Source organism: Schistocerca nitens, chromosome 2 (genome assembly GCF_023898315.1).
Source record: "Schistocerca nitens isolate TAMUIC-IGC-003100 chromosome 2, iqSchNite1.1, whole genome shotgun sequence".
NCBI lineage: Eukaryota > Metazoa > Arthropoda > Insecta > Orthoptera > Acrididae > Schistocerca > Schistocerca nitens.
The window spans coordinates 37,560,446-37,573,444 of NC_064615.1; the positions used below are offsets into that span (position 1 = coordinate 37,560,446).

The 12,999-nt window shown below is 41.8% G+C and overlaps 1 protein-coding gene across 1 annotated transcript; it reads left to right on the top strand.

Moving 5' to 3' along the window:
• The first annotated feature begins 368 nt into the window (after positions 1–368).
• Positions 369–9,946, top strand: LOC126234281 (uncharacterized). The gene is made up of 4 exons (XM_049942968.1): positions 369–427; positions 530–656; positions 5,419–5,487; positions 9,747–9,946. The coding sequence occupies exons 1-4, from the start codon at positions 369–371 to the stop codon at positions 9,843–9,845; spliced, it is 354 nt and encodes a 117-aa protein (XP_049798925.1). The 3' UTR covers positions 9,846–9,946.
• The last annotated feature ends 3,053 nt before the right edge of the window (positions 9,947–12,999 follow it).

Here is a 12,999-nt window from a genome sequence, read left to right on the forward strand (position 1 = left end):
AAGTATATATAATAAGCCCCCCCCCCCGGCTCACACACTCTTCTCTCCAAGACACCACTTGGTCTGCTTGCAGCAGACAGTTAGTGTCTGCAAAATATTCGAATTGAGGGACATGTGTCAAATCCATAAATTTAAAAATGATTTGTTCAGTTTCTGCGTGCGCGGTTGTCCATACCTAGCCGCTAGGAATATCAGAACGGTACTCGCACAAATTTCCGCCCTTCCTCTTTAAAACAATGACTGCAGGTGTAATAGCAGTTACTAGCTCATTTGTTCGCGATTGCCTCCCTCAAACAGGCTCATTCGGTTTCGAAACAGCGAACTTGGATTGAGATGCTGACACATTGATCACTCGTGCCTCTATGAGAATGAAAATAAATAGCATTACCGGTCCTGACTTTAGTAACAGCAGCAGTGCCCTGGTAAGGCAGGTAGCAGTGTGTTGCATTAGCGAATAACAATTGGGTGTAGATGTGTGTCATTTGTTGAGTGTGAATATGAGCTTAATTTGGTGGCGTTGTGTTGGCAGGACTGCAGCGGGGTGGCTGGTGACGGCAGTTGGTGCCTTCTCAGTGGTGGCGCTCGCCTCGGCGTCGCTGTCGTCTGTCGGAGACGTCGGCGTTACCGGACGAGCAAGTGGTGCCTCACCATCACAGGTGAGATCCTCAGTTGGACAACGAGAGCTTACGAGACTTGACAACGATACTCGCCAAACTGCCCCCACATGCTTGTGTTGGCAGATCTGTTGACAAATTGAGTGTTGTTTGGCCACGAATAGACGATCCTTCGTGCGGTGGCCGTCTGGAACTGCAGGAGGTATTTCTTGGCCACGCATGAGGACTGTGGAGCGGAGATTTCCTTCCTCAGTGCTGGCACAATTGGCTTGTTTTGTGTTTATACTAAAGCAGAGGTGACGCACCGGAAACATTCGCAGCGCTCGGAGACAAATGAATATCTTACAATTAGTGTTGATTTTCTCCGCTGCTGGCAGCAGTAGTAAAAACTCGTCTTATCGTGGACAAAAAGTACTCTTATCCACTTTAATATGCCATTGTCTCAAGCAAGGCGAAGAGTGGCTTTTTTTCTATTATCGAATCATGTTGATGCAATTAGACAAGTGAACAATTCACTTTCTTCTTAAACTTGGCAAAAGTTACGGCGACACGTTACGACAGGGGATGCTATTATTGTGTGGGGGTAATTGTTTGGGAGGTACTTAACCTTTGCAACCAGATGGAAGCAAGACTCCATGTTCTGTGCAACTAGCATCCTAGTGTCTTGCGTATTCCCTCCTGTGTGCCGACACGGGTTATATGCGCCTATTCACATTTGTAGTGTGAATGCAGAGCATGCAACGAGCCATAGCTATGCTCTGCTGCATCAAGGCAGACGACGAAAGTTCTTACTGTCTACCAACCTGGTACGTTCTTCTAATAGCCTGCGCAGAAGCGACAGTCACGGAGTTCAACTCTCTTGATGTGAGACTGAAAGAAAATTGATAGCGATTGGGCTAAGGTGCTGAACGCAACTAATTACGGTCAAATTTAGTTGTGGGAAGCCACCGGCTTAAATTAAATGGACTTACGTAACAGACAATCCCGTAAACAAACTAACTACCAATACGATGAATTTTAGACTACAAAGTCACACGTAATACAGTTCACCCAGTTAACGATAATAATACTTGTTCATACGACTTTACATAAATGACTTGACAAAAATTACTTCCTTTCTACTCATTCTACTAAGCACTGCACGCAGAGTCGAGGTACGTTAATATTTACAGGGTACGGCGCTTAAATCCGGACAAATTCAACTTAAATTTCCTGCCATATCGTAGTTCCGCCGGAGGCCGCAATTGACGTTATTGAAAGCCATAGGCATCTAGTAAACAGTCAGAACCTTACAATGGCAGAGATTTTACGGATAAGTGCGGAATAAAACCGAAGCAGAGCCGCAATTACCAAAAGTCTTCGTGATAAGCATTCGCCCACTGAAATAGATTCTTCGGATACCCGAGACAAACTGTTTACGATGTTGTGGCCAAGTATAATGCTTCGGAGAAGTACGGGGAAGGTTCCACTTGTAAGTAGGCTGTTTAGGTTTTTATGTTGGTAACGCCACGTAGCGCTCTATATGAAAATCACTGACTGTGCTGTGTGAAGTCTGTGGCTGGTTGGCATTGTTGGAACAGTCACTGTTGTAGTGTTGGGCAGTTGGATGTGAACAGCGTATGGCGTTGCGCAGTTGGAGGTGAGCCATCAGCAGTGGTTGATGTGGGGAGTGAGATGGAGTTTTGAGAGCGGTTGATCTGGACGTGTGTCCGCCAGAAAGAGTAAATTTGTAAGACTGGATGTCATGAACTGATATATATTATGACTTTTGAACACTATTAAGGTAAATACATTTTCTATCAAAATCTTTCATTTGATAACTATGCCTATCAGTAGTTAGCGCCTTCAGTAGTTAGAATCTTTTATTTAGCTGGCAGTAGTGGCGCTCGCTGTATTGCAGTAGTTCGACTAACGAAGATTTTTGTGAGGTGATTCATGAAAGGTATAGGTTATTGTTAGTCAGGGCCATTCCTTTGTAGGATTTTGGAAGTCAGATTGTGTTGCGCTAAAAATATTGTGTGTCAGTTTAAGCACAGTCATTTATAATTTTTCTAAGGGGACGTTTCACACTTACCCGGCGAGGAAATCTCATTCGAGGAAACGCGTGTCACGAACTGAGGCAGTCGTCGAAAAGGCTCGGGCGCTGATTTCGGAGGACCCGGGGCAATCGCCGAGAAAATTGACGTCAGTACTGAATGTCAGCGAGCAAGCAATGCGTTGCATGGCAGAGGACCACCTCATACGAGGCATTTAGTCCAAAACTGGCTCTCGGATAACGTTGACATGTTCTGGTCGAAGGAATTATAGCCCCCCTCCCGAATAGTCCGGATTTTTGGCCAGCCCTCTTTTAAATAGTGCGTGCGATCGGTTCAGGACAAGACTGGAGGCGTCCATTGCAACTGAAGGGGGTTACACTGAGAAATGATACTCTTGAAAGATAACACTACTTATATGTAAAAGGATTTTCATTTGTATTTTAATAAATTTGCTTTTAAAAAAGTTTCTTGTGTTCGGATTTCAGAGCCGCACCCTGTACATAATCGATGAGGGAATAAGATGTTAATACTTAAGGCCTTGCCTACCCCGAACTGTGCAGTCAGTGTTAACCGCGTGCTCACTCGCCTCCACCCGGCAGTTCCTTACTAGCCAGCCCGAAACTCTTCGCTCAGCTCTCACTGTAAGCGCGCCGAAGGAGCACGAAGTGCTTCCCCTGAATTACAATATTAACGTTGTTAAAGAATGAAGATAATGAAACAAACTCTGAATAAATTGCATAACAACTTACTACTGAGGGTCGCTGCTACAACTGTCAATGAAATGTGAATTACATGTGAAGAAACGTTAATAAATAAGACTGTCTGTACTTCACTCCTCGTCTTATCATTAGTAAGTGACGTTAGGAAGTGAACGCTCTGGTTCCCAGACACAGAAATGCTACAAAGTCAAAAGTTAATAAGAATACTGGTTTGTAATTATTTATGAAGAAAATACCTCGAAGAAAACACTAATCCACAGAGGGATAAAACGTGTATTTATGCTAGAGAAAGTGTAATTTATAACGACTACGAGGACAGTTTGTAACGGAGATTGGCTAGTAGGCCAATGCTTGACAAACTACTCTGCACTATTATTTTTATAGATGCCAGCCATTCAACTGGTATTTTCTTCTCACTTGCTTCTACACTGTGCTAATTCATTCATCCAAAATTAATATCATCAGTATATGGTAGATACTCTACACAACGTCGGTTTCGGTTATCCCTCTGCTATACCTGTATTGAATAAATTAGTCAGTTGCTTTGACACATAGTGCCTTGTTGCACAACCGGCCATCAAAATCACGGCACCATGAAGGTGGCGTGCAACGAACCTCGAACCTGCTTGACGTGTACTACTCGCTTCGGTAGCAAATGGTCAGCAGTTTAACGCTGCCGCACAAGGCACGTAGGGGTAACAAATGCCGAGTGTATTATGTATATAAGGATAGATCATACAGCCAGTTTCTTATTCAGAAATAGCATTAAAATATTGACTGTTCGTGACTGTGTCGTGTTATGCCTCGTGTGAGGAGGAGAAAGGGCGACCAGTATGTATCGAAATTACACAGCAACAATGTATCGAGAATGCAATTGATCGTTCCATGTTACTGCTGCTCACGATGGTAGGGATCCACGATATTCGAATATGGATTATTTAACGCCGTGCATGAGCTCAACGGCCCACACAACTATCGCCAGAGAGGACACACACGTTGTGTACTTAGCCTTTCAGGACCGTGCAGTTGCATAGTGTTCTTTGAACCAGGAAATGGGCTTGTCTGCAGCAAGCAAAGTGCCTAGATGAGCAGTACGACGACGTTTGGAGCTCCAAGGATTGTCAACACGACGACCGTAGTTGTGCCTTCCCTTGACACGGCGGCAGAAAGAGATGCGCAGAGAATGGTCCGCCCAGCGATAACACTAAACACATGACTGGCACACGTCGTCTTTTCATCAGTTCTCGCTCTGCTTACAGCGTCAGGGTCGATATATCTCCGTGTGTAGGCTCGCAGGAGAACGAACGGTGACTAACTGCTTTCGTCATTGTCATATTGTCCCAGAACCTGGCGTAGTGGTGTACGGTGCCATTGGCTAAACAACACGATCACCTCTGGTACGAATAGCGATTTAGTTAGACAGCAAGCGTTGCATTTCAGCGTTTGCCCTGGACAGCACATTCTCCAGATCTGTCACCCGTTGAAAATATCTGGCTTGGCCGTATGCTGCCGAGAGACTGCCTCCACCACTAGCAACTCGCTTCAACTGATGAACTACGATCAGAGCTTGCGAAACCAGATTTTATGCACTTGCTGCTTTGAAGACAAAATATAAATCTGAAGTAGACATAGAGAAAGAACTGTCTGTTTCTAATACTAAACCCTCCTTCAAAAAACTTTGCTTTGAAAGCCAGGCCCATCGGAATCACTAATAATTACTAAAAATGTTTTTATTTAGTATTGAAGAAAGTTAATTATTAAATGCCCTGTACACTACTGACAGAAGATTCTTATTTGTAAGTGCATTGTTCCACTGTAAATGTGAAGTTTAATTTTTTTATCATGTCAGAATGAATTCTGCTTGGTTCCCGTTCAGTATAATCAGTTTTTGAATTCATATTTTTTTCATTTCAATAAGCTCCCCTCCCCTTCCACATTTAGTGTTACCACACTCCTCTACGGGGGATGCACGCCGCACAGTTTTGTGAATCGCTGCCCTGAGGTACTTGAAGGACACGTGTCTTACGTTAATAGTTTAATTTGTTTCAGGCGAATGCAACGGCAGGAGCTAAACCGAGCACAACAGAAGGTCGCGAGTGCTTGATGGATATAGAAGTGGTGAGTTGTTTTATGATGTTTTGTTCCCATATTCTCACATTTTATTCCGTAGTTACATTTCAGTATACTATCATATACTTTATTTGGTTTACCGTTTTTCATACGAATTTTTTCCTTTAGAATATTACCAAAGTAGTCACTGTTGTAACATCTGTCGTTTGTCGAGAAAGATATGAAAAATACGACGGGAGAGATGGCTCAGGAGAATGATGGAGATTATATGGGTAGGTCGGATAAATGGTGAGGAGGTTCTGAATCGAACTGAGATAAAAACAAATTTGAGCCAACTTGACTAAATGAAGGGATCGCCTCATACGACACGTTCTGAGCCATCAAGGAATCGTCAGTTCCGATAAAGGTGGGGAGGGCGTGTGAGCAAGGGATGAGGGGAGGGGGGAGGGAGATTATCGGAGGAAGCTGAGGCTAGTCTTGAATAAGCACGTTTAAGTGGATGTAGTCTGCAGTACTTACCCAGTGATGAAGACACTTGCTCTGTACAGACTAGTGTAAAGATCTGAGTTCAAGCTGAAGACGTCAACAAAAAACGCAGGAGTATATGCTCCACTGAGTACAGATGTCGCAACGTAATCCTTGTTGAATCTAAAATTTCATATAAAAACATAGTAAAATGTTAGTATGCACTAACCATAGACACATATGCGTGTCAGTCACTAGGACTAGTTTAGAGTTGCGCAGGGTACGTAACAATGTTGTGTTAATGAACTTTATAAAGAGCCAAAAGCATAAATCAGTTACTTTACAACCGAAACCAGGTATAAACGTGTGTCCTCGGAGTCTTTCGCGGCGGTTTGAAAGTCGCATCAGTTCGAATAAAATTATCGAGCTTTCGCTGTCGCAAGGAAGCAGCGACGGATGCTTAACGCTTGCTGGGAGGCGGGAGCGGCGGTTTCGGACGTGGCGCCGGCCCCCTCCTACCACGTGACGTCACACGGTGCCGCGGCGCCCCGGAGCTGCTACGAGCTGCCAGACTCACCTTATGCGCATGCGTCGCTTCGGCCCTCTCTGATTGGTGCCAGCGGCCGTAATTGTGGCTATACGAGCGGAAAATCGCGCCAACCCCGGCAGTCAGTACTTTTACTCCTTACGAAGATGACAGATTGCTATTAAAAGCTCGAGAATTTTATTCGAATTGACACAGGTTGAAAACCGAGAAGATTTTATTCAGGTATAAACACTTTTAAAAACGAAGTGGTATTGTACATTTACGTAATGAAGAGAAATTGCATAAATTGCTGACTTATTACGAATTAGTACAGCAGCACTGCAGTTGTTTGCAGCGTACTGACGTAGATGTAAGACGTGTTGGAAAAAAGAACCGGAATAATATTGCCGTTGACGGAGCTTGTGTAGTAACCATTTCTGCCACTACGTGTCTATAGCGCACCTCATTGCCAGTAGAGCGCCGCCTTGTTGTCGACCAGGCCTGTCTCATCATCTGTAGTGATTGTTTCTGCTAGCGCTGTTTTGTTCTTGTTTGCCCGTTTTTCATCGTCACAATCTTAAGTGAACAACGTGCAGTCGTGAACATTTGTTTCCTATTCGGTTAGAATGCTGTTAAAACTGTTTTAATGTTGAAAACAGCGTACCAAGATGACGCTATGGGAAGACGTCGTCGTTATCCCGTCCAGAAAATGTGCAAATCAAATATCGAAACAACGCTGATTTGCTTTTTTGATTCCAAGGGCGTAATTCGTTGTTTTCTCTCCATGTCAGACCGTCAATGAAAGCAATTATTTGGAAGTTTTAAGAAAATTGCGCAACAGTCTTTGCCCAAAAGGCCCGATTTGTGGCAGATAGCAGACTGTTCTTCCACCGCGACAACGCACCTGCACACAGCCATCTCTGTAAGACAGTTTTTGGCTGAAAATGGCATCGTTCCCCTGCCCCATGCACTTTACTCGCCTGACCTCGCTCCATGCGACTTCATTATTTCGACTTATGAAAATGGGCAAGAAAGGGCACCGAATTGTCAACGTTGAAGTCAAAAAGACTAGATTAGTTTTTCGTCCATAGATCCGCGCTGAGGAGATCCTCGTGGATGTGGAACATGTCAACATTTTTTTTAAGCTGAAATAACAATACTAATAGTATGAATATATACATGATTTGTTTCTATTAAAAAAATTCGTCAGTGGAATAGGAGGAGTTGGCCACTAGTAAGTCTTTCAGACTTCTTTTAAACTGATCTTTATTTATAACTAAATTTTTTATGTTTGCTGGCAAATTATTGAAGATGAGTGTTCCTGAGTAGTGGACCCCTTTTTGAACTAAAGTGCTTTTAAGTCGTTGTGTAGATCAGTTTTGTTCCTGGTATTGTATGTATGAACTGAGCTGTTTGTTGGAAGAAGAGATATATCATTTAGGACAAATTTCACTAAGGAGTAAATATACTGAGATACAGTATTTAGTATACCCAGTTCCCTGAAGTTTCTACAGGACGTCCATGAATTTACTCCACAAATAATACGTATTACACGCATTTTGACCATGAAAACTTTTGTTTGACTTGAAGAGTTACCCCAAAATATTATACCATATGACATTATGGAATGAAAGTAGGCAAAGTATGCAAGCTTTTTCATTTTTATGTCTCCTATGTCTGCTAACACTCGAATTGCAAATACAGATTTGCCAAGGCAGTTCTGTGGTGTGCTCCTCCCAACTGAATTTATTATCAAGTTGTAATCCCAGGAATTTAAGACTGTCAACCTCTTCTATCTGCTCTTTTTCATACTTTATGCATATGCTGGGTGGAAACCTCTTACAGGTTCTGAATTGCATATAGTGAGTCTTTTCGAAGTTTAATGTCAGTGAGTTGGCTTTAAACCATTTATTAATATCCATGAAAATTTCATTAGCAGATCTTTCTAGAACTACCGTCGACATACTGTTTATTGCAATACTTGTCATCTGCAAACAAAACGGACTCTGCTTCTGGCAGTAACTGATGAGAGATCATTAATGTACACAAGAAAAAGCAATGGCCCTAAGATGGATCCTTGTGTGACACCACATGTAATTTCTTCCCATTCTGATGATGACTGATGACTTAATTCACTAGTCCCTTGCACTGACACCCTTTGTTTCCTGTTAGCGAGATATGACTTGAACCATTTTGCAGCACTGCCCATGACACCATAGAATTCTAATTTACTTAAAAGGATGTTATGGTTCACACAATCAAATGCCTTTGACAAATCACAGAAAATACCTACTGCTTGTAATCTGTTATTTAATGAATTAAGAACATTTTCACTGTAGGTGTAAATAGCGTTCTCGATATCAGAACCCTTCAGAAATCCAAACTGTGTTCTTGATAATATGTTATTTGTGGTCAGATGGTTGAGAAGCTGTGTGTACATCACTTTTTCTAAAATTTTCGAGAATGCTGGCAAAAGTGAAATCGGTCTGTAGTTTGACGGTATCTCTTTATCCCCTTTCTTGAATAGAGGCTTAACATCTGCATATTTTAGCCAGTCAGAAAATGTCCCAGTTATAATTGACTGGTTACACAAGTAACTTAGAATTGTTATAAACTCACAAGAACATGCCTTAATTAACTTTGTTGATATTTCATTGTAACCACTAGAAAGCTTTGTCTTTAACGATTTTATTATGGAAGTTATTTCTTTTGATGAAGTGAGTGACATATTCATGTACCTGAAGCTATTTGTAAAGGCTAGTTTCAGATATTCAAGGGCATTATTTACTGATCCTGATAATCCCATTCTATCAGTAACGGATATAAAGTACTTGTTAAATAGATTTACCAAACTATGCCCATCGGTTACTAATGTCATCTACCCTTAATGCTATTTGCTCCTGTTTCTTTCTGGTTCTACCAGTCTCCTCTTTCACTATATCTCATATTGTTTTTATTTTGTTCCCTGACCTTGCTATCTTCTTCTCGCAGAGCATTTGTTTAGATGCCTGAATCACTTTTTTAAATATTTTACAGTATTCCTTGATGACTACAAAAAATGTTTCGAACAGTAGAAGCAGCGATGGGACAAATATATTAATTGTAATGGAGAGTCTTTTGAAGGAACTTTTTGTTTTGTAAAAAATTTGAATGTCCGTTCTTTCTTGAGGGTCCCCCTCGTAGATGTGTTTACTTTCTATTCGAAACTGCCAACTGTTCATAATCCCCCGTGCTGACAGCGCCTCCGGTCTCCCTCGCTTTTTTGAGTACCCACTCGTAGATGTGTGTTTACTTTTCCGTCGCTTTGGTTTTACAGGTGGAGCGCGTGTCGGGGCGCTGCCTGCCCCTGGGCCGCTCCGCCATGGGCTGCGTGGCCGCCGCCCACGTCCGTCCCTTCCACCCCTCCTGCGTGTAGCCGTGCCTCCCCACTCTGTACCACACCTGCTGCTGGTGGACGTCAAACATCTGGCTTAATGTACTCACAACATATTCATCAATAAAGACTATTTTATACTCTTCAGGAAATTAACTGCCCACACACTTGCAGTAGAGGGAGTAAAATACGCCATAAAAATTTAAATAGTAGCTAGAATGAATCACGACGTGACACTGCAACTTTTCAATACGATAGCTTTCTTTTTGTTCAATTCAATTTATGGCCATAAATTCTAGACCTGTAATCTGGAAACTCTAAACAGGTCGTACATGTTTAGTGACATAACAAGATAACATACGACGGTTTCTGTATTTTGTATATAATATAGTTATGAAGTATGTTACAGGAACTGTTGTAGAGACTGTGTTGGAAATTGAACTGCAATTTGCAAACAACTGAAAATCACAAAAATACATCAGAGTTAATTTGATTATACATCGAATATCTAGAAAGTGACATCTTATCTTTCAGCCTTTAAGGCCAACTGGACGTTCTGAATATCCAAATAACATTTTCTTCGTAGTAGAGGATGATCAGTGCCTGATTAAGAAAGTACGGGGTCCGTAGCAAATAAGAAGAGGGCACTGGTTTGCTGTAGGTCTCAAAGCTTAGGATGTAAAATAAGCAGCAATTAACAAAAGTTTTCTCGATTTAATTGGGGCAAATGTAGAGGTAACATTAGTCATATCAGTGACTAAGCAAATCACATTCTATGTTCATTAAGATGAGGTCGTTTAGACATTCTTGTCCTCTGGTGTTCCTCAACTCATTTTTAACACACTTGAATGTTGAAAAACAACGTCCTCCCCTGGGGTTGCTGATCATCAAAAACAAATGCGTAAGTCCAGTTCTACATTTGGGAATCATGATTCCAACGAATCTTCCGTTAACATTTTGTAAAACTGCAGTTCTAGGGGATCGTGCATTTTGCTGTTAATACCAGCACCCCAGCAGCCTCTAAGACACCCTTATAGTGACATCACACACTAATAATGTGGGGACAAGTTTTGATAAGTATTTGTTGCTCCCTACTTAGCACTCATATACAACCGCTCGCTCACCGATAGATCTGTACCTACAGATTGGAAAATTGCGCAGGTCGCACCAGTGTTTAAGAAGGGTAGTAGGAGTAATCCATCTAACTACAGACTTATATCATTGACGTCGGTTTGCAGTAGGGTTTTGGAGCATATACTGTATTCAAACATTATGAATCACCTCGAAGGGAACGATCTATTGATACGTAATCAGCACGGCTTCAGAAAACATCCTTCTTGTGCAACGCAGCTAGCTCTTTATTCGCACGAAGTAATGGCCGCTATCGACAGGGGATCTCAAGTTGATTCCGTATTTCTAGATTTCCGGAAAGCTTTTGACACCGTTACTCACAAGCGACTTCTAATCAAGCTGCGGGCCTATGGGGTATCGTCTCAGGTGTGCGACTGGATTCGTGATTTCCTGTCAGGAAGGTCGCAGTTCGTAGTAATAGACGGCAAATCATCGAGTAAAACTGAAGTAATATCAGGTGTTCCCCAGGGAAGCGTCCTGGGAACTCTGCTGTTCCTGATCTATATAAATGACCTGGGTGACGATCTGAGCAGTTCTCTTAGGTTGTCCGCAGATGATGCTGTAATTTACTGTCTAGTAAGGTCATCCGAAGACCAGTATCAGTTGAAAAGCGATTTAGAAAATATTGCTGTATGGTGTGTCAGGTGGCAGTTGACGCTAAATAACGAAAAGTGTGAGGTGATCCACATGAGTTCCAAAAGAAATCCTCTGGAATTCGATTACTCGATAAATAGTACAATTCTCAAGACTGTCAATTCAACTAAGTACCTGGGTGTTAAAATTACGAACAACTTAAGTTGGAAAGACCACATAGATAATATTGTGGGGAAGGCGAGCCGAAGGTTGCGTTTCATTGGCAGGACACTTGGTAGATGCAACAAGTCCACTAAAGAGACAGCTTACACTACACTCGTTCGTCCTCTGTTAGAATATTGCTGCGCGGTGTGGGATCCTTACCAGGTGGGATTGACGGAGGACATCGAAAGGGTGCAAAAAAGGGCAGCTCGTTTTGTATTATCACGTAGTAGGGGAGAGAGAGTGGCAGATACGATACGCGAATTGGAATGGAAGTCATTAAAGCAAAGACGTTTTTCGTCGCGGCGAGATCTACTTACGAAATTTCAGTCACCAACTTTCTCTTCCGAATGCGAAAATATTTTGTTGAGCCCAACCCACATAGGTAGGAATGATCATCAAAATAAAATAAGATATATCAGAGCTCGAACAGAAAGGTTTAGGTGTTCGTTTTTCCCGCGCGCTGTTCAGGAGTAGAATGGTAGAGAGATAGTATGATTGTGGTTCGACGAACCCTCTGCCAAGCACTTAAATGTGAATTGCAGAGTAGTCATGTAGATGTATATGTATATTAATTCTTTATTCCCGTATTTAAGTGTGTATATTTGGGATGTCGAGGGAGAATCGATAACATTTTAGGTAGTAATATACAATATAAATCATAATACCGACTTGTAACGCCGTCTGTTTAAATAATGTAATTCCATTTTATTTTGTAATTTATTTTCCGTTATATGCAGATCGGGGTAGCAGGCCTAGGGTCTCTACTTACGAAATAAATACCGTATCCATTTATTGCTTTCTTATTGCTAGTCAACAGAATCCTATTATAAGTGATCGGCTTATTACGACTAGCTTGGACAACATTAGGAAACTCCCTGTGAGTTAAGTTTAGCGCTGTTCTCAACTTACGACACACAAAGTATGGAGTGGCCGTCGATCACTTTTACAAATGATCTAAAATTTTTACTGATTGTTGTTTCGAACACCACCGCATTTCCATTGGACGGTACGAAGAATACCATTCGTATCTAACTTAAGGCATTTTTTTTACACTCAAGTGCGGAGTCCCCTAATGCATGGGGCACGTAGCATCTCGTAACTCTTGCTAAGTAGCTAATCCGGAACTGAAAATGATATGTACGTTTAATATGTAATTGAGAGCAACTTTAAAATTAAAAAGAAATGAAAAATAAAGAATGTAGTCTCCATACATAAATACATACATACACTCCTGGAAATGGAAAAAAGAACACATTGACACCGGTGT